Source organism: Ascidiella aspersa, chromosome 2, assembly GCF_963924565.1.
Source record: "Ascidiella aspersa chromosome 2, kaAscAspe10.2, whole genome shotgun sequence".
NCBI classification, from domain to species: Eukaryota; Metazoa; Chordata; class Ascidiacea; order Phlebobranchia; family Ascidiidae; genus Ascidiella; species Ascidiella aspersa.
In genome coordinates, this window is record NC_139448.1 from 20334370 (window position 1) to 20357974 (window position 23605).

The following is a 23605-nucleotide window of genomic DNA, read 5'->3' on the forward strand; positions in this document are numbered from 1 at the left end:
AGACCGCTGCTATAGACAGTACACTTTTATTTAAACTGACAGGGGTCCTAAAACTTTACAAACAGTATACTATGAGCACAAGAACAGCAAATAATTTACCCAGTTGTCAATACGGGGTATCTTATTTAAATTAACAAAACGTCTATAACTGCAGCACCCAAGCTGGGGTCTGTATGAAAGTTTCAAGGGGTTGGCATGACATTTTTAACATTCTTTAATGAATTAATCATTTTGCAAGATGACATTCTTAGTACGAATTTTCAAGAATAATATATCATTGACATCTTGTAGAAGAATTTGTTAACATTTTAGGCAGGCCTAATCACTCTTTTTTTCTGCGATTGTCAACAAGAGATGCTTTATGACCAAGTTTTCGGTAGCCGGTATAATCTGTTTAGATGGAAAAGAGTTTCCTTGTGGTTATAATTTTTTAACATCGTTGGTAATTCTTTTATCGCTTAGTTCAATGTTTTTTACTATTAACTTTTACTCTAACAGTTGTTGGCCATACGATTATAACTAAACTACTTGGTCACACTTCTGACGAACAAACACAAAGGCTGTTAGATGGCAAAACTGTTGCTGGCTGTTGTAGTGACTGTGCGATGTCATAACAAAAAAATAATTGTTAAGTCACTATAGAATTCCGATATGTACTGTGGAGTTATCTTAAAATGTTTAAATTCAGATTTTTTTACAACGTCGACTGTTCTTAGCTTCTAGAACAGTTTAGAATTTTAACATTTTATGCATTCGAAGTTTGGTCTACAATTTTTAGTAACATGTAATTATGTGTATTTTTCTAGAAATTATCAATTAATAAACAATAAGTTCTTATTAAAAAAAGGCTTCGATCTGGTGCTAGCTATTTTCCAGTTGGTTGTTCCAACCCATCTACTAGTTGAAGTAAGTTGCCAACGCTTCCAACAAGTTATGCATTACCTTCTATAAATAAAATAAGCTTTACTTCAATATCAAACAAAGTACAAATATCGCAAGATGTAAATCAAGTAGTTATTGTGTTTTGGAAGATGGCAGGCATCAAAACAATAACAAAGACCAATGCAATTATAAAAAAATCTTAGCATTTTTGGTTTTCACTGAAAGCTAGCCAAGAAATGACCCAGGTGAAAAGAGAAGTAAATATAAAACCATCTTTGATAATATTGTGGGATATTGCTGCACCAAATGCAATTGCTTTAATACAATCTGGTCGTTTTTGTTAGCTGAGAAAAAAAACGACGATATTGCCTTTTATGGCGACCAACATGACTTTGTTTTATCTAGATCTAGATCAACAACACATAGGCTCAGGTTTGCGAACAAATTCAAAATATAACAAATAATTTTGGACAAAGTTTCTGCAAATCCACAAAAGCATGTCGCAATTCATTGGGATGGGAAGTTAACTCAAGATTGCCTTGAAAACAAGTTCAAGGCTCTTGCAATAATTGCTTCTGGGCAACCTGGTTACACCAATGAAAAGTTATTAAGTGTTCAACAATTGCAAAGTGCAATACGCCGATGTCAAGCAGAAGCCACCTTTGAAATAATAATCCTAAGGAAACTTACTAAACATGTGCGATCATTGGTGTTTGACACTGCAGCAAGCAATAGTGGATGGAAAAATGGTGCTGCAAAATTATTAGAAGTAGGAAGAAAACTTGTTTATAATGCATGGAAGAAAAATTGTTTATAATGCATGCCGCTATCACATTGATGAACTGGTGGTTAGTGCAGTTTGGAAAATTATCTCCGGGAAAGAAACGGCTGGCCCAGAAAATAGTGTTTACAAATTTCAATACCAATAAAAAACCTAGAAAAAACAAACAAAGCAATTTAAAACCTTACACAATTTTTTCATTGACTGGGTAAAAGAAAGAGTTCTGGAAGTTGTCAAGGATATATAATTGTGAATGATGCCACAGAAAGAGTAAAATTAAACACTGATTATGCTGCTATATTAACTGACAATCTTCAGAAACGTGCAAGCTTGCTGCAGACCATTGAAGATCACAGGCGATCATACTCGGATTTTCTTAAAAAAACCTTGGCTAAAATTGAAAAAGCTATTCATTGACGTTTCCTTAAAACATTTATTCAACTGTGACATTGTTATACTTTTGTTATATTCCTTCTTTATCTAATGTTGATTAAAATACTTTGCTTTTCATAATAAACAATTTGTTAAAATATATTTTATTGTATATATGTGATAAATTAAATGACAGCTCTAAAAATGGCGTAGAGTAGGGCTTTAGGGGCTTTAAGAATGCATTTTAGGTTAAATAAAACTGGAAAATAGATTAGTGATGCTTTATTGCTATTGTTTAATATAAAGATTTTATTAAATTTTAGCTGGTAACTTTCGAGTGTCTGCACTCTACAGATCCCCTAAATGTGGTCCGATTGCGTGGAAAACTTATGAAACTGATTTTTATATGACACATAATAGGAAATCAAGCAGGAAACATACATTTAAAAAAAGTTAAATCTGAACATCCCTACTGGATTGTATTTAAACTATCATATGCTTGTAGCCCCCCAGGGGTTAGATAGTCACAGTTGAGTAACCCTGATCTAGTGTTTTGTTGCACTAACTGTATGCCACCTGTTTGTCAAAAGTTTATTTTTTTTAATATTGATTGTTAGAACTCCCAAACTAAATAAACTATGATTAGGCTGCTAGGTAGAAAAACAATTTTAGATTCCATTGGACACAATAAAAATGCAAATCACATGTTTAATTTTGCAGGTTGTAAACCACTGTACTAAGAAAAACTACAGTCACAAATATACTTTTTGTATGAATAACACTAACACATTCAGTATAATACAATATTTACCTCTAGCGCTTTCTGTAAAAAAACATTACCTTTCATCATTACGCTTTACGTTAAATGCAATAGCAGGTCCTTGTGTGATTGGAGAGTCACATTCCCGGTCATGCATGTATAGTTCAACCATAGGTTTGCCATTCGAATGAGAAAGATTTCTCAAGCTGTGGTAGAGTCTAAGATACAACTTATGCTTTAAAAAATAAATAAAATTACCTATGATCAAGTGAAACTGGTAAACAATTAAACAATGTGATACACAGTTAAATTATTGCATAATGTAGTATTTCTCAACCAGTAAGCCCATTTACATGCAAAAAATGTAGGTCACCGATTACACATAAGGCCCATCCTTGTGACTTTTAAAAGGTTTTAAAAAAAAGAGACTTGGTCTGCATTGATTTATGGATTGTTAGTAGTATTTTAATAGCTTCCTTTATTAATAGTCAACGTCAACATACACTTGTCATAAGGATCTTGGGGTTTTTGAAGTCTACTATATGTGACTAGGATTTAGGTGTAACTGCCTGGCTATGTTTGTGTCCTGTGTGGAATGTAACAAAGGGTTGTGATTATCCATACAGAGTTGTACATTATGCTTGCTTTGACCAATACATGTTGATCCACCTGAACATTGCACTGTGTATATATATAACACCTGAGCAACATAACACATGCTGGTGGTCCTTGTATTAAAAAAGCAAACTGATAGGTGTAGTTTCAAATAACCAGTGTTTTGAGCTACAAAGGTAGTAAGTTCTTTGCATATGTTCATTGATGTTTTTTTTTCATTGTAATGGTATACAATGTGTTCTTTTTTCGCATTACCATGTTGTCATTTATGTCAATGTTTATTAAATACGAATTACCCTTAAAGAAATATACATTAAAAAAATGGTCAATTTTATATCACCTGTTGTGAAACATAAAGGTTACCTAATAAGATAATAACTGACTACCTGCAAGACACCTAGCTTGTAACCTTATTTATGTGGTTGGTGATATCGTTATAGAAGTTTCTAATTGCTGAACAAATTTGTCAAAATTTCTTATTCAACATTTGTCAATGTAGTAAAAAGTTTGCAGCTAAAAGATAAATTTCTAATAAAACAAACAAGAATAAAATAATTAGACCCCATAATGTGCCGTCGAGCACAAAATACATAGGTTAAAAAAATAAGGCCAATGTTAAGCAATACAGTAAAGAATGATCAAGCAGGAACATTAGGGTGTGGTAGTGAAATAGCCTTCCAGAGCCTTGCATGATTCAAAGAAAACTACTTAATTTTTGCAATTCCATGTAAAAGCTAGTTACTACAAATGGAAATTAATAGAATTTGACAAAACAAAGTTAATAGGAGCTACACAATTTATAAGCATATGAATTAATTTATTTAAAATACTATAGCCAATGCTAGTGCAATTCACTCAAGGTACTGATTGGCATCCACTTACCCAAATGGCTTTTCAGGCAATATTTGGCTGTTATCTGAGACAAATTATATATTAAACACCAAAAATTGAATGTTAATTATTGTGTAAATGGTTATACATGTACCGCAACAAATGAAACAAGTGTATTGCATATGGTAAAAAGTCCATATAGATAGTCTGGTAAACAACTGAGCCATACAAGAAATATGTAGATGCACCATAAAACAGAGGCGGTTAAATCATGGTGAAAACATTTAGATAGGATGAAAATCTGCAAATATTGACCAATATACTTTGCAAGTGTTACTTTGTCTGGATGAGTTCTAAATTTATTTTAAATTCACTATCAAGTCTGAATGGTGAATATGTAGTTTTCATATAACTTAAGGGCGTTTATAGCTTATCAATTTGAGGTGTGCATAAGCTTTAATAAAGCTAGGTTTAAATAAAATTGATGCAGAAAGAGTAACTCACAAAACTCAGAACAAAGCAAAAATTATACAATCATACGTACACACAGAAATTGTTGCAACACACATACAAAAGTGCACAACATAATTGTTTCCGTGGACAAAAACACTAGCACAAAACAATTTGATCATAAAATAACATTACACTAAAATGCTAACACTGCATTTCTGCACCAGTTTGAAATACTTTTACTATATAATAACAATACAAAATTTCAAAAATATAATAGAAAGTTATAAGATTTAACACTATTATGTTTGTAAGGAAAATATAAATTCATAAACGAAAAACACATGGTTTATTTACCTAATTATCATACCTTTGTGTTAAAGAAAAAGTGTGGTCACATATGTTGGCAACAGAGCCACAAATGCGATTTAAGGTGTCAAATCCATATTTAAGATTGATTATATCTAAGAATGAAACTGTCCCATCTTCTAACCTTAAATGAAAACAGACACTTTTATTTTTCCCACAAAACAAAATAAAACACTTTTTATGAAGAAAAACCTTTCATGAAGAATAGGTCTTTTTTTGTAGTAATTATCTGTTGCTAAATATCCACTTGCTGTTCCACCACCAAAGTATTTTTTGCCATTCAAGTATGGTTCAGCACATTTTTTAACTAGTAGGGCGCCGATACCTTAAAACAGTCTTGTTGCATGTTTAATGCACATTGGGATAATTTAAGTCAGATGCTACTACACAGTCTATACTGTGAGGTGGATTTTTTATTTGTTTGAGAAATAGTATTGTGCGAAGGTATTGTATATTGCATTCTACTAAAAAACCTATATTTCTAACTAAAAAACCTAAATTTTTATTTGATAAAAAAAACTCATTTGTCATCATGTTACCTGTTGGGAATCCAAACATCTTGTAAAATGATATACATACAAAGTCAGCGTTATGTTGTTTTAAATCAAGAGGACATGTAGAAACAAATGCAGCAGCATCCACAAGCACAAGCCATTTATGAAAACTCTGTTTTTTTCCTGTAATTAATATTCAAAAAAGCTAAAAAATGTTTGCTATTTAAAGAATTTTTTTTTATTATATTAATCTATATTTTTTTATGTCATCTACACATATTAGAAATTGAAACTCACATAGCAACCAGTTTGCAAGTTTCAGTCCTACTTAGTCATTTTAATCTTTTTTATTTTGGTTCTTACCTTGTTTTAAATGCTTATATCTGACAGTTAAATAGACAAATAAAATCAGGTGAATCCTAACTAACATTTCAATCCAAAAATCATTTAAGCAAGAATAATTCGAAGAATTTATAAATCCTTGCTATCGATAGATGATAAGTACAAACAACCTGGTTAAAGTATAATTAGGTTAACTTTTTTGTGATAGTTTAAGTTGAAGAGCAGCCGTGATAATTCTATACACTAAAAATTGCAAATTTTCAGTCATTCCTGTGGGATGGTGCCCCCACACTGCAAGCAAATCACAGATTAATATGTCAAAAAGAAAATTAAAATGAACAAATATAAAGAACAATTATAGACCGGCATCTTGCCATACAACATGTTTGCTGATTCGACATAGAAATGTGTTTTAAGGCAGAGGTTTTTTATTTTTACCCACTTTAGTCAGCCCTATTAAGCACTTATAATCAAATGATGTTATGTTATGTCACCTACACATCTAAACCAGAGATTGACGGTGATTACTTTTTCTGGCCTATACTGATTTATTTTTTGTTTTTGCCAATCGATATCTGATAGAGATACAGATTTTTTATGTACCTTAAATCAGGTCAATATTTAAATAAATTGAAAACAAAATCCAAATAATTTTTCAGTAAACAAACATGTATTTGCCAAAAAAATTGAAAATTTGGTAGTTTTGCGGAACAATCATAACATACTTTGTAGTAAAATATTGACTAAGATATGGGTCAAAATTTACTGATACCGATATATTGGTTGAAGCAAAATATCACCCGGTATTTTTGGTAATCCGATCAGGGTATATCCAAAAAATCAATTAGTGATTGTAATGACGTCGTAAAAAATAATAAGACACAGCCAGCCCAGGTTGGAAAGTTTGGCCTGCGCGGCCCCGACGCAGTAGCACTTTCAGCCGCGGTCACAGCCGCGCATTTTGTAGAAAATTTGTTCAGCCGCGCAAATCTGACTCGAGCAAACGAGCAAAACTTCAGCCGCGCAAACTTCTGTATGAAACTTAACAAGCACAAAAAAAATTGGCCAGCCGCATACTGAAGTTGCATAACATTTTTTAACGCTAGTTTATAAGACGTATATAATATAATGCATCATATAAGAATCACTTGCGAAACGCTAAAAACGCACAGTTCGGCGATTTGGTCACGCATCAGTGGACAACGGTCACGTGTTTAGTGACGTCAAATTAGGCAATTTTGAGTAATATTGCATATTAAATGCTATACTATCCAACTTTTTAAATATTTACCTGCGCACTGCGCCCGCACACCAACCAAAAATTGCGCAGTGATTCAAGTATTCTATGAACGCTGTAAGTTTATTATAAATTCGCAATTTACAACTTTCGGTAGCCTGATGGTTTATTTCCGCGCATTTTTTCAGCTGCAAAACATCTCCCCCGCGCAATATCCAAAGTTTCCAATCTGGCAGCCAGCCAGTTAATGTTCAGCAAAAGCAAACCTTTAGACTGCAAAGTGAACACGTGTATCGAAACCTTTATTAGGCGAAAATCAAGACTGTAGAACATGTGTGATTGATTTTGGTAGAATCATGTTTAGACTACCAGCAGCACAGTTTCCTAAGCTCCATGTTCAGGACTACGCTAAATTACAAGCTTGCTTTTCGCCATCTGCTATACTAAAAGAGCGTTTTTCCTATGTTTTTCCTAACAAAGATATTTTTTTTCTTATTTTAATAATTAATTTCCTGGGTGTTATTATGCCATGATTAGTGCAACATATTTGCCGAGCTGTATGCCAAGTCAGCTAAAATGCAAGATGCTGTTGAGAGAAAATAAGTTGTGTCAATTACACACTAAACACATGCCCTTAGGATATGTTTACTAAGAATAATTTTGCGGTAACTATCATTACATAAAAAGACGACTTTTAAAAGAATCTGCGTTAGTTGCAAATTTCTGTTAAAACTTAAAACAGTGAGAAACATTAGCCTTACCTGACGTTATAGCGATAATTAAAAACGGAAAAGTATTGACCTAGCGTTGTCATTTGTTGAATACAGTCTTGCCAATCAGTCAACCTGAACGAATAACGAAAGGCAAAAGAGAAAAATTATCTTGCTTTTACGGTCGACCAAACAAGAGACGAAAAACAGGGTATGGCAATTGATTTTGGTTTCACATTAGCTAAAGACGCATGACCCAATTACATTGAAAACATGCTGATTCGGACAGTGAGTTAAACTGTGACCAAAACGAACAAAAAACAATAGTATTACTTACAAAATGGGGGGTGTTATAGATACAGAAAAAAAGTCTGAACTTAAGACTATCACTTTAGTGCGATAACTACAAATATAGGGCACTCATGGCGTTAATCAGCACTCACCCGGTGTAAAACTACACTTGCATTGCCAAGCGAGTGACTGCAAAATCTAAACCGTGATACTTGAAACAATAAATTAAGGAAACCAAATAAATAGTATTATTGTAATACCTTTAAGTTGCATAATACCATTTTTTTTAACATCTTCAATCCATGACATGGGGTATCTGTACCCAGAAAAGTTACTTTGCAAAGGATAAGCAAACAAACATGCTGTCCTATAAAAATAACTTTATGTTTCCTGGAAAAGTATATCCTTTATATATATTTGATTTAGCTTGGAAAATAAAATTCTTAATTTACTACGTAATAATACTTATTATGTATTTGTAATATCGTAAAAAATAGCAAGAATGAAAACATAATCTAACCCATTTTCATGCATATTGTTAGTTCCATTGGGTAAATTACTTTTAACATGATGAATCTTGTAGTTTGAAAGCAAGTCTGCTGTCATCTGCCCTTGCGTAGTAGAAATTCTTAACAAAAAATAAATAACTTGTTGTTTGTTGTTATAGCTTTTGTTTTTAGCTGGTATTGAATTGACAATAGAGCCTTTTCTATATTAGGCATGTGTTTTCTTTTAACTGTACTGATAAAGCATTTTAAAAAAGTAAACTGTTAAGTTTTTAACTGAATATTGTTTCTTCATAATAACAGTCATGACCCTAGATCAGTTCCACAAATATACACTGATTTTTAATTTGCGCTTTTAAAAAATAAGTAATAGATTGAATAGTCATGATACATTTAAAGTAATTAGTGGGTCCAAAGTATACAATGTCTTTCAACATGTAAAGCCAAAGCAGAATATTATATCCACTAAATACTTGCACAAAATCAATAAATGAAAATATGGACATTGTTCTTATTATCATATCATCATCACTTATGTCGCAGGGAATAAATTTAGTCAGGTTCGTGTTTTCTAAAATAAGCTAGGAACGTTCTCAGAAGTGAGCCACAGGTAGGAATGTTCAAAGTAGAATACCAAGGTATTCTAGAATAATAGGTTTCGAATCTAGAATAACGAATCCAGAATAGCGAATCCTAGTATATTTTTATTAAATTATTTAACCTCAATTTTGTTTGGGGAAGGGATTAATCTTAAACTACCCTACAGGGCCCACAATCACAGCAATAAATCGCCCAAACAATTTGCTAACATGTGTACATTATAATAAAAAAAAATCTAACAACTGTCATTTGAAGCAGTTATGTAAACTGTAAAAACTCAACTGTCCAGGTTGTTGCCAAAACTAATATTTTTGCCTATAGTGAGTACAATGGAACACTGCACACAAAAGTCTTAAGCAATTCGGTCCTGTTTTTAAAGCATTGTTGGGTCTTAGTGCTTCTTTTTTGACTAACATGATCTGTTATGCAGTCAAATAATGTACTGCAAAGAATATAAAGTTACTATTGACATAACGAATACTTGACAATTACACTGTGCATAACTGCATAACCTCTCTGAATATTGGTCTAAAGTTGACCTTAAGTAACCCTATAGCGCATTTTGTGGACGGCCAGCACGCTTTACAATGTAATGTTACTTTAGTAACTTCACGCATTTAGGGAGATTGCAAACTCTGCACCTTGAATTGCACGTTAGTCGCTCACCCAATAACGCTTAATTGACACTTAATTATTAGACGCACGTTATCGCGAGACGCGAAGTAATTGGTCGCCGAAAAAAACGCTGACACTGCACTACGAGGTTACATTTAAAGCAAGCACTATAAATGTGTCGCCGCAGCGACAGGCCAATATACCACACGCTTTTGTACAATTAGGCGCAACAATCGGCGGTAAAACATTAAATTATATCGGTTCCAATTACCCGAAATAAACGGCAGAATTGGATTTGAATCCAGATTGGATTCCAAGGATTCGATATTCTACTTTGAACATCCTTAGCCACAGGCATCAACTTAATGGAGCCTGATTCTTTTCAAAAGAAGGTGCAGAAAAATAATGCAGAAAAATAAAAGACAAGCTTTTGAACACAATAAACAGGTTTTCTTGGTAAATCCAATAAAATACTAAATATTTGATATAATCAACAATTTCCTTGATATTAGCCGATTTAGGTATGTTTTAGTAACTTCCTGACAACCTAGTCAACACAGCCTGTTTTAGTGTTGGTTTCTTATCTGTCAACAAGGTCTGGAGAAGTAGGTATTTAAAACATTAATTATTTAGTTGTGAATAGGGATGTCCAATGTACAATACCAAGGTGATTTCAAATAGTAGGTGTCAAATCTAGAATAACAAATCCAGGATTTTGTAAATTAGCATGTTTTTATTTATTTAACTTTTAGTTGGCGAGAGAATTATTTATAACTAGACGAAATACCTGGTGTTGCCCAGGTTAAATAGAATATTTACCAGTTATTCTAACTGGTTAAAATTAATTACACCTAAAATAACCCTGATAATGTACAAAGTCTATACCTGAATTCTGTCTGGTTAAACAAAATGAAACAATCCATCATACTGGGGGATCTTTATCACTATTGCATATTATGTTGTAACATGTTAAACTCCTAGCCTCATGTTATAGCCCATGATTATGGAAGATTATTGTGGTAATCAGCATACCCAAAAAGCAATGTTACTGATAGCGTAATGATCTTCCTAAGAGGTATAAATAATGCAAACATATGTTTTGAAATGGCATAACATTTTACTTATGCATAAACGTTTGCACTGCGCATGACTATACAGAAATTTCAAATCATGTGATGTGTTTTAAATCATGTCATATTGTGTGTTCCCCACAATCAGTTACCCCTTTTTATTTCCATAATTAGATTAGCATGGCAGGGTATGATAAGCGTGCTGATTGCAGTTATATGGGCCAATTCTTGTTTTTTTGAGCTAATTGCTTTTAAGTGATTTTAGTTTTTCATTTAAGAATGCTTTGCTGCTTAACAACTGTGTTTATGCCCTGAAATAAACAGACATTCATTGGTAAAAAAATGACCTAATTTTGTAGAAAAACAGGAACTAAAACTTTGCAGACATTTTTTTTTTAGACCCTAATGCAAATTTTGTCTCAATGCAAATCCTGAACTCGCCTATGTACTGTATTATATGTACAACCTTATGCAGGAAAATTATGCAGTTTGAAATAAGTTATAGCGGTTAAAGTTACACAAAATAAACAGTATAATTGCATTTCAATCCCCCAGGATTTAAATCCTTGTAACCAAATATTCTACTTTTGTATATACATATGTTTAATTATGCAATACAATTCTTGCAAAATGAGTTTCCTGTTTTGGTGAGGACAAAATTAGAACTAGTAGGTCCCTCAAAAAATGTAATCATGTTGTCAAGAAACCCTCTCAGTCACTTCTCACTTTCAAGGCCCGTTTACACTAAAGCTGCACTAAGCTGAACAAAGTGTAATTTGCATTGGAATTCTATTGTTTTGTGCTTTTCACGCTTTGCTAAACTTAAGCTTTCTGCAGCTGGAAAAATAATACGATTTGGAGCTATTTTCACGCTTTGCTAAACTCAAGCCCAGTGGAGCTATAGAAAAACGTTACGATTTTTGAGCGATTTTTACGCCCAGCTCAGCTCAGCACAGCTGTAGTGTAAATGGCCATGAAACTTATTTAAATATATTAACAAGGTTCTGTTTACGGTAACTTGCTGGTGTGCTAGAGACAAATGTACATAAAAGGCTACTTAGGGTCCTTTACAAACAAAGAATACACCTTACTTTGGTGGTGAAAGGCAAAAAGAAGTAGCCAGTTTCTCTTCTGCTAATTCACGAATTCCAACTACTGAAGTATGGTTGTCATTCAGATATACATATACACTTCCTGCAAAACATATCCTATTAAATTTTGAGTTTAACTGTGGTTAAATATAAATATAACTGTAGTTGTCACCAACAGTGCATATTTGCAGGTGACAAGCTTGGCCAAATTGCATGTAGTAATTCAGAGAAATATATAATGCTGGAATGTGTTATAGATACAGAAAACAATTGCATTTTCCGGTTGATTACACTTGCAAGTTATGATACCCTAGTTCTAAATACCGGGTGCCTTCAGAAAGGCTCTTAGACCTAATCAATATAGGTATTAACGAAATGTTAATGGATTAACAGGTACATGTCCACCAAGGTAAAAAAATTGGTGAATAACCTATACATGTGGTAATTATAGAGACTGTTAGACAACTGTTGTATTACCCCCTTGTTCGTACCCCAAGATTTAACAATGAATACTTTTTTATTGTGTTTTCTTACATATTGGTATGAAAAATTACCTCTTTTCCAAACAAAACAATTTCCAACAATTTTTAGGGCTTCTGTTGCCCCAGAGCAGAAGACAACATCATAGTCATTAATGGAAACATTGAAGTGTGCCAAAATTGTGCATCTGACCTACACAAAAAGTAAAAACAAGCCATGTAGATTTTAGAAATTTAATAATTTTTAAGCTGTACTTTTATAAAACTAGCCAGTTAGGTAAACTCGGAAAATTTACATAACGCCAAAAGAAAAAATTGTTATATTTAATACTAGATAAAATACCTGGCATTTCCCAGGTTAAATCGCCTATTATCTATGATTTCAATTCTGCTATGTAAATTAATTACACCTGTAATACGCACAATCATTTAGGAAGTCTATCTGAATTTTGCGTGGGTAAACAATATGAAAGAATCGATCATGCTGTGGGCTCTTCATCACTAGTGCATATTCTGTTGTTACATGTCTGGGTAAATTTGCTAGCTTTGTGTTATAGCCCATGATTAAAAAAAAATGAATATGGCAACTGACATGTAACCAAAAACTAATGTTACGGAGAGTGTAAGATATTTGTCAGAAGGCTAAATAATGCAAAAATACCCTTTTTTAAATTGCATCACATTTTTAATTATGCCTAAACGTGTGCACAAAGGCACTGGTTGATACTATTGCTGTTAAATTAACGATTCTTTACAGTCGCAGTGCTTCCCATCTAGAACATCCTAAAAAGGCAGTTTTGCAAACAACAAGGTTTTGCAGGTTTACACTGCGACTACAGGCTAAAGCCCTGACCCTTTCCATGATGCAATTTCAGCCAAGTTGATCTAGTTAAAAAACATTCTACGCTTACAAAATGGAATCTTTTTGTAAATTAAAAGGTTTATCAAATACACAATTTTTTCACGCATCAAGTGCACCATTATACCAATGTCATCATCAATCAATTCTATATGCATACAAGTTCGACAATAACAGCAATTTTCTGTAGCATATATGTTTTCGACGTTTTGTTTTAATGATGATTTGTAGCGTCATCTTTAAACATTTCATGGTCCAACCACAAAAATCGCTGATCCACTCCTGGCAAGCATGTAGCCTGCTTTATGTGGCCTGCGCAGAATACGCTAGAAATATTGTAGCCTGCGACGCTGTCAACATTGGACCACCCTGTTATAGCTAATGATTAAAAAAAAAATTTGGCATTTATCATGAAACCAAATTGCTATGTGGTATGTTGTTTTGAAATAGAACAACTAAATATACAACCTTTAGCTAAGCATGTCACACATCTTTTACTTTACGAAAACCTATGACATATATTAATCAGGAATCATTAACAAACAATCCAAGTAAATGTGTATCCCCGGTACCATACTGTTCCACTGTGAGACAAAACCTGTTTTAAACAAAATTTATTCAAAAATTTTATTTAAAAGGATACAGCCCATTGGGTAGCAGTAATTGTTTGACTTGCTTGATATGTATTCTGGTGCCATCATTGGGTAGTTTTAATAAAAAAGGCACTTCAAACAGCCTCCAGCATATATAGCCAGAATCGAACCGTCTGTCTGACTGACTGACACACAAACCTTTAAACTCCCGCAATAAACACAATATTTTGTGAACTCTGTTTAAATTTTGCGCCAATTGAACACACCATAAGAAGCCATAAAATTTAGGCCCAAATAATATTCAAATCATTCTCGGAAAGGTTTGTTGTAAGATACTGTATAAGTTTTCTGATGCCTTCTCGAAGTATGTTGAGGATACCCCTGTGTGGTAACAGTATTTGTTCGACTTATGTGATATTCAAGCAAACACGTTATTCTGGTAAAAATGGTGTCCAACATAAGAAAATTTCACAACGCGTTTGAAGGTGAATATTGCTTACTGGCAAACATTCACGTTGTGCAATATTCCTAAAATCAGTTATAAATTATTCTCAGGTAGGTTTGTTATACTATACCAGTGTAAGTTTTCTAATGCCTAATTATATGGACATATCTTGCTTTTGCCATTATCATATGGGCCGAAAATTTATTTTCGGGACATATCTTGTTTTTGCCGTTATTATATGGGCCGAAAATTTATTTTCGGGACATATCTTGTTTTTGCCGTTATTATATGGGCCGAAAATTTATTTTCGGGACATATCTTGTTTTTGCCGTTATTCTTTTTTGGTTTCCTATGGTTTCCTATGGTTTCCTATGGTTTCCTATGGTTTCCTATGGTTTGTTTCAGACCGAGTTTTGTCCGAAGCTTTATAGAAAAAGTAGACATCGTAGAACCTTCAAATTTTCAGACATGGCGTACAGTGGTATGTAGGTGCTTTGTAAAAGTTTATGAGGCTGCACTCCCAGGGGCCTTTGCTTGGGGGGTAAAAACCTGAAATATTGCGTTTTAGCACTTTTTAGCTAACGACAGCCATCTAGCAGCAGAAAAACTTTCATACAGAATTCGTTCATATTCGCTTGCTTTGTCCAGCTCGCGTCGCGACGAGGCGGCTGCTGGCATCCCTGCTGCGCCCTATTGTCCCGCGCGTGCAACATTTGTGTTGGAAGTGCCTTGCCTAGTAAAACTATGCACACGCGACTTGCCTTTCATAAAGAGGCCTCTCTAAGTAAAAAAACCTATTGCTCTTACAACACAAAATATTTTACCACCGCAAATTTAAATGCGAATTCTACAGGCAGTGTACACATCTCTGTTAGCACATGTTGTAATTGTTGCACCATTCAAACATATCAACACCAGGTCTAAGCAAATATAATTATACAAGGGCCGCAACAACAAAAAGCTTAAGTTTAACGCATTCTTAACGACGACGTTACAAAGCTACGTCATAACATGGCATCATAAATAAATAAATCTTGCGTTTATTGGATTTAAATTGGCAAAACTTTCAATATAAAACGTGGCTTATTAGGCACATAAACGTGTTTGCATATTGCTCAAAACTACAGATTTAAACTCTGTTTCAACAGTGATTGCTCAGACCAAGGCATGGTAAAAATTTACACAGTAAAAGTTGGAAAGAGTATAGCAAACCATAGACGTTAAATCATTTAGAGAGAATGAAAATATTGACTTTTTAAACATGCTAGCTGACCAAAATGTAATAACATGGCCGTAAGCATTATCTACGTAAATTTTTATTGATCAAATGTATGTTTCGATCATTTGCCAAAATCTACGCCATATTTGAACCCCCTTCGCTTCAAAGCCATAAGTTATTATATTATTATACACAACTTATAATTGTGTGTAGATATGTTGGATTGGAGTAACATACAGAACAGGTGCAAATAGCAAATATTCTCCAAATACGATGTTTTCAATATTCTCCAAATCGTATTTCATCGTATTGTCGCGGTAATACACAAAGAGGTAAGGCCGTGAATAAAGTTTCACCCACCGTACAATTAACGGAGGGAAGCATTTCGAGTAGGGATGTTCAAGGCAGAATATCGGCGACACATTTATAATGCTTGCTTTAAATGCGGCGTCAGCATTTTTTGGGGCGACCAATTACTTCGCGATAAGCTTCGCCTAATAATTAAGTGTCAATAGGGTGTATTTACCGCCGCAAGTTTAAATGCGAAATCTTAAGGCAGTCTACGCCTCTCTGTTAGCACCTGTTGTGCATCTTGCTCCAACCAGCATACCAACATCAGGCCTAAACTTATCTAGCAAAACTTTCGATTTAATAGTTTGCTTATTAGGCACGTAATAGTGTTTTTCATATTGTTTGAAACGACAGATTTAAAGCCTGTTTTAACAGTGATTGCTCGGACCAAGCTATGGTAAAAAATTACCTAGTGAAAGTTTGCAAAAGTATAGCAAACCATAGGCGTTAAACCATTTTTAGTCTTTAAGAGAATGATAATATTTGATTTTCAAACACGTAAGCTGGTCAAAATTGAATAAAATAGCCATATGCATTATCTAAGTAAATTCTATTTATCAAATATATGTTTCGATCATTCCCCAAATTCTACGCCATATTTGAACCCCTTTCGCATCAAAGGCATATTTTAAGTGGGGAAGTTTTCGGCCCATATCTGTTTTTGCTTGCAGAAACAAGTTAAGGAAAATGAAAAACAAAATATATAATATAAAGTACACAATACAAAATATAAAAAAAAAAATTAAAAAAAAAAAAAATTAAAAATAAAGTAAAAATTGAAAATAAACACTAAGCCCTGAAAATATATCCCCTGACAAAATATACAACAACCGCACCCCCGTCTAGTTCTTTTTTGGTTTCCTATGGTTTCCTATGGTTTGTTTCAGACCGACTTTTGTCCGAAGCTTTATAGAAAAAGTAGACATCGTAGAACCTTCAAATTTTCAGACATGGCGTAGAGTGGTATGTAGGTGCTTTGTAAAAGTTTATGAGGCTGCACTCCCAGGGGCCTTTGCTTGGGGGGTAAAAACCTGAAATATTGCGTTTTAGCACTTTGTAGCTAACGACAGCCATCTAGCAGCAGAAAAACTTTCATACAGAATTCGTTCATATTCGCTTGCTTTGTCCAGCTCGCGTCGCGACGAGGCGGCTGCTGGCATTCCTGCTGCGCCCTATTGTCCCGCGCGTGCAACATTTGTGTTGGAAGTGGCTTGCCTAGTAAAACTATGCACATGCGACTTGCCTTTCATAAAGAGGCCTCTCTAAGTAAAAAAACCTATTGCTCTTACAACACAAAATATTTTACCACCGCAAATTTAAATGCGAATCCTACAGGCAGTGTACACATCTCTGTTAGCACATGTTGTAATTGTTGCACCATTCAAACATATCAACACCAGGTCTAAGCAAATATAATTATACAAGGGCCGCAACAACAAAAAGCTTAAGTTTAACGCATTCTTAACGACGACGTTACAAAGCTACGTCATAACATGGCATCATAAATAAATAAATCTTGCGTTTATTGGATTTAAATTGGCAAAACTTTCAATATAAAACGTGGCTTATTAGGCACATAAACGTGTTTGCATATTGCTCAAAACTACAGATTTAAACTCTGTTTCAACAGTGATTGCTCAGACCAAGGCATGGTAAAAATTTACACAGTAAAAGTTGGAAAAAGTATAGCAAACCATAGACGTTAAATCATTTAGAGAGAATGAAAATATTGACTTTTTAAACATGCTAGCTGACCAAAATGTGATAACATGGCCGTAAGCATTATCTACGTAAATTTTTATTGATCAAATGTATGTTTCGATCATTTGCCAAAATCTACGCCATATTTGAACCCCCTTCGCTTCAAAGCCATAAGTTATTATATTATTATACACAACTTATAATTGTGTGTAGATATGTTGGATTGGAGTAACATACAGAACAGGTGCAAATAGCAAATATTCTCCAAATACGATGTTTCCAATATACTCCAAATCGTATTTCATCGTATTGTCGCGGTAATACACAAAGAGGTAAGGCCGTGAATAAAGTTTCACCCACGTACAATTAACGGAGGGAAGCATTTCGAGTAGGGATGTTCAAGGCAGAATATCGGCGACACATTTATAATGCTTGCTTTAAATGCGGCGTCAGCATTTTTTGGGGCGACCAATTACTTCGCGATAAGCTTCGCCTAATAATTAAGTGTCAATAGGGTGTATTTACCGCCGCAAGTTTAAATGCGAAATCTTAAGGCAGTCTACGCCTCTCTGTTAGCACCTGTTGTGCATCTTGCTCCAACCAGCATACCAACATCAGGCCTAAACTTATCTAGCAAAACTTTCGATTTAATAGTTTGCGTATTAGGCACGTAATAGTGTTTTTCATATTGTTTGAAACGACAGATTTAAAGCCTGTTTTAACAGTGATTGCTCGGACCAAGCTATGGTAAAAAATTACCTAGTGAAAGTTTGCAAAAGTATAGCAAACCATAGGCGTTAAACCATTTTTAGTCTTTAAGAGAATGATAATATTTGATTTTAAAACACGTAAGCTGGTCAAAATTTAATAAAATAGCCATATGCATTATCTAAGTAAATTCTATTTATCAAATATATGTTTCGATCATTCCCCAAATTCTACGCCATATTTGAACCCCTTTCGCATCAAAGGCGCCGCAAATTTAAATGCGAAATCTGGTGGCAACTCTAATCCAACATATCAACACCAGGCCTACACAACTTAAAATTGTGTGTTGATATGTTGGATTGGAGTAACATACTATACAGGTGCAAATAGCAAATATTCTCCAAATACGATTTTTCCAATATTCTCCAAATCGTATTTCATCGTATTGTTGCGGTAATACACAAAGAGGTAAGGCCGTGAATAAAGTTTCACTCACCGTACAATTAACGGAGGGAAGCATTGCGAGTAGAGATGTTCAAAGCAGAATATCGGCGACTCATTTATAATGCTTGCTTTAAATGCGGCGTCAGCATTTTTTGGGGCAACCAATTACTTTGCGATAAGCTTCGCCTAATAATCAAGTGTCAATAGGGTGTATTTACCGCCGCAAATTTAAATGCGAAATCTTAAGGCAGTGTACGCCTCTCTGTTAGCACCTGTTGTGCATGTTGCTCCAACCAACATACCAATATCAGGCCTAAACAACTAGCAAAACTTTCGATTTAATAGTTTGCGTATTAGGCACATAATAGTGTGTTTCATATTGTTTAAAACTACAGATTTAAAGTCTGTTTTAACAGTGATTGCTCGGACCAAGCCATGGTAAAAATTTACCGAGTAAAAGTTTGCAAAAGTATTGCAAACCATAGGCGTTAAACCATTTTAAGTCTTGAGGAGAATGATAATATTTGGTTTTCAAACACGTAAGCTCTGGCCAAAATGTAATAAAATGGCCATATACATTATCTACGCAAATTCTATTTATCAAATATATGTTTCGATCATTCCCCAAATACTACGCCATATTTGAACCCCTTTCGCATCAAAGTGGGAAAGTTTTCGGCCCATATCTGTTTTTGCTTGCAGAAACAAGTTAAGGAAAATGAAAAACAAAATATGAAATATATAATATAAAATACACAATACAAAATACAAAATATTAAAAAATAAAAAGTGTAAAATAAAAAAAATATTAAATAAAAAAAAAAATAAAAATAAAAAACACACAAAAAAAATGAAAAATAAAAATTAAAAAATGAATATGAAAAATAAAATTGAAAAAAAATAAATAAATAAATAAAATCAATTTCAAAAAAAAATTAAAACTAAATAAAAATAAACACTAAGCCCTGACAATACACCCCCTGACAAAATATACAACAACCGCACCCCCGTCTAGTTCTTTTTTGGTTTCCTATGGTTTCCTATGGTATGTTTCAGACCGAGTTTTGTCCGAAGCTTTATAGAAAAAGTAGACATCGTAGAATCTTCAAATTTTCAGACATGGCGTAGAGTGGTATGTAGGTGCTTTGTAAAAGTTTATGAGGCTGCACTCCCAGGGGCCTTTGCTTGGGGGGTAAAAACCTGAAATATTGCGTTTTAGCACTTTGTAGCTAACGACAGCCATCTAGCAGCAGAAAAACTTTCATACAGAATTCGTTCATATTCGCTTGCTTTGTCCAGCTCGCGTCGCGACGAGGCGGCTGCTGGCATCCCTGCTGCGCCCTATTGTCCCGCGCGTGCAACATTTGTGTTGGAAGTGGCTTGCCTAGTAAAACTATGCACATGCGACTTGCCTTTCATAAAGAGGCCTCTCTAAGTAAAAAAACCTATTGCTCTTACAACACAAAATATTTTACCACCGCAAATTGAAATGCGAATCCTACAGGCAGTGTACACATCTCTGTTAGCACATGTTGTAATTGTTGCACCATTCAAACATATCAACACCAGGTCTAAGCAAATATAATTATACAAGGGCCGCAACAACAAAAAGCTTAAGTTTAACGCATTCTTAACGACGACGTTACAAAGCTACGTCATAACATGGCGTCATAAATAAATAAATCTTGCGTTTATTGGATTTAAATTGGCAAAACTTTCAATATAAAACGTGGCTTATTAGGCACATAAACGTGTTTGCATATTGCTCAAAACTACAGATTTAAACTCTGTTTCAACAGTGATTGCTCAGACCAAGGCATGGTAAAAATTTACACAGTAAAAGTTGGAAAAAGTATAGCAAACCATAGACGTTAAATCATTTAGAGAGAATGAAAATATTGACTTTTTAAACATGCTAGCTGACCAAAATGTAATAACATGGCCGTAAGCATTATCTACGTAAATTTTTATTGATCAAATGTATGTTTCGATCATTTGCCAAAATCTACGCCATATTTGAACCCCCTTCGCTTCAAAGCCATAAGTTATTATATTATTATACACAACTTATAATTGTGTGTAGATATGTTGGATTGGAGTAACATACAGAACAGGTGCAAATAGCAAATATTCTCCAAATACGATATTTCCAATATTCTTCAAATCGTATTTCATCGTATTGTCGCGGTAATACACAAAGAGGTAAGGCCGTGAATAAAGTTTCACCCACCGTACAATTAACGGAGGGAAGCATTTCGAGTAGGGATGTTCAAGGCAGAATATCGGCGACACATTTATAATGCTTGCTTTCAATGCGGCATCAGCATTTTTTGGGGCGACCAATTACTTCGCGATAAGCTTCGCCTAATAATCAAGTCAATAGGGTGTATTTACCGCCGCAAGTTTAAATGCGAAATCTTAAGGCAGTCTACGCCTCTCTGTTAGCACCTGTTGTGCATCTTGCTCCAACCAGCATACCAACATCAGGCCTAAACTTATCTAGCAAAACTTTCGATTTAATAGTTTGCGTATTAGGCACGTAATAGTGTTTTTCATATTGTTTGAAACGACAGATTTAAAGCCTGTTTTAACAGTGATTGCTCGGACCAAGCTATGGTTTAAAATTACCTAGTGAAAGTTTGCAAAAGTATAGCAAACCATAGGCGTTAAACCATTTTTAGTCTTTAAGAGAATGATAATATTTGCTTTTCAAACACTGGCCAAAATGTAATAAAATGGCCGTAAGCATTATCTACGTAAATTCTATTTATCAAATATATGTTTCGATCATTTCCCAAATTCTACGCCATATTTGAACCCCTTTCGCATCTAAGTGGGGAAGTTTTCGGCCCATATCTGTTTTTGCTTGCAGAAACAAGTTAAGGAAAATGAAAAACAAAATATGAAATATATAATATAAAATACACAATACAAGATACAAAATATTAAAAAATGAAAAGTATAAAATAAAAAATAAAAAATAAAAATTAAAAAATGAATATGAAAAAAAAATTGAAAAAAAAAAAATAAATAAATAAAATCAATTTAAAAAAAAATTAAAACAAAATAAACACTAAGCCCAGAAAATATACCCCCTGACAAAATATACAACAACCGCACCCCCGTCTAGTTTCTCTTTTGGTTTTTATGGTTTGCTTGGTATGTTTCAGACCGATTTTGGTCCAGAGCATTATAGAAAAAGTGTACATCAGAGAACTTTCAAATTTTCAGACATGGTGTAGAGTGGTATGAAGGTACTATGTAGAGGTTTATGAGGCTGCACCCCTAGGCACCTCCAATTGGGGGACAAAAAACAAAACCGTTACGTCATCGTTATAGTTCATAACAGCTATCTACTCCTATCTAGCGGCAGAAAAACTTCAATACAGAATGCTTTCATATCAGTTGCTTTATTCAGCTCGCATCACGATGAAGCGGCTGCTGGCATCCCTGCTGTGCCTTATTGTCCTGCGCGTGCAACATTTTTGTTCAAAGTGGCTTGCCTAGTAAAACTAGGCGCATGTGACTTGCCTTTTATCAAGAGGCCTCTCTAAGTAAAAAAACCTATTGCTCTTACAACACAAAATATTTTACCACCGCAAATTCAAATGCGAATCCTGGAGGCAGTGTACACATCTCTGTTAGCACCTGTTGTAATTGTTGCTCTGACATCCAAACATATCAACACCAGGAGTGAGACTTATTGTGCGAAGTTGCTTGTCTAGTAAAAGTAGACGCATGTGACTAGCCTTTTGAAAAGAGGCTTCGCTTAGTAAAATAACTTATCGCTCCTACGAAACAACATATTTAGCGTCGCAAATATAAATGCAAAAAATCTGGTGGCAGTGTACGCCTCTCTATTTGCACCTATTGCGCATGTTACTCCAATCAAACATATCAACACCAGGCCTAAACAAATTAATGTACAAGGGCGCAGCAAGCAAAACATAAAGTTAAATGCATTATTAGGGAGGACGTTACAAAGCTACATTATAACATGGCGTCATACTGAAATAAATATTAAGAACACAGCGTTTATTGGATTTCAATTGGCAAAACTTTCAATCTAAAAGGTGGTTTATTAGGCACATAAACTTGTTTTATATATTGCTCAAAACTACAGATTTAAAGTCAGTTATAACTATGTTTGCTCGGACAAAGCAATGGTAAAAATTTACCCAGTAAAAGTTGGCAAAAGTATAGCAAACCATAGACGTTAAACCATTTTAAGAGAATGATAATTTGCTTTTTAAACATGTTAGCTGGCCAAAGTGTAATAAGATGCTTGTACGCATTATCTACGTAAATTCTATTTATCAAATATGTTTCAATCATTTCCCAAATACTAGACGTCATATTAGAACCACTTTCCTATCAAAGCCAGAAGTTAAGTGGGGAAGTTTTCGGCCCATATCTGTTTTTGCTTGCAGAAACAAGTTAAGGAAAAAAAATATAAAATATATGATATAAAATATACAATACAAATTACAAACTATCAAATAATAAAAACTAAAAAAAATTGAAAAAAAAACACCAAGCCCTGAAAATATACCCCCTGACAAAATATACAACAACCGCACCCCCGTCTAGTTAATGTATGTTATGGATGGAAAAGAAAATTTCTTAAAAAAGTCAGTCTTTCTATTTAAGAGTATCACAATGACTTTCGCTTGAGATAGATCAACGTGCGTAACATTGCTCCGTCTCTCGCTCTCTTGCCATAGAACAAATGCCTTTTAAAATACATATAAGATATCCAAATGGTAATTTAAAAGAATTTCCTAAAATGA

At 34.0% G+C, this 23605-nt stretch overlaps 1 protein-coding gene across 2 annotated transcripts in view; it reads right to left on the reverse strand.

Moving 5' to 3' along the window:
- LOC146164270 (molybdenum cofactor sulfurase-like) overlaps positions 1–23605 on the reverse strand; it is a 47719-nt gene that overhangs the window by 17813 nt on the left and 6301 nt on the right. For both annotated transcript variants that reach the window (XM_083381593.1, XM_083381592.1), the window contains exons 3-10: positions 12571–12688; positions 12017–12119; positions 8655–8762; positions 8395–8501; positions 5600–5737; positions 5253–5385; positions 5062–5184; positions 2876–3013 (exon numbers count right to left, since the gene is read on the reverse strand). In XM_083381593.1, the coding sequence (XP_083237719.1) occupies positions 2876–3013; positions 5062–5184; positions 5253–5385; positions 5600–5737; positions 8395–8501; positions 8655–8762; positions 12017–12119; positions 12571–12688 (968 nt within the window). The remainder of the gene's footprint in view (positions 1–2875; positions 3014–5061; positions 5185–5252; positions 5386–5599; positions 5738–8394; positions 8502–8654; positions 8763–12016; positions 12120–12570; positions 12689–23605) is intronic.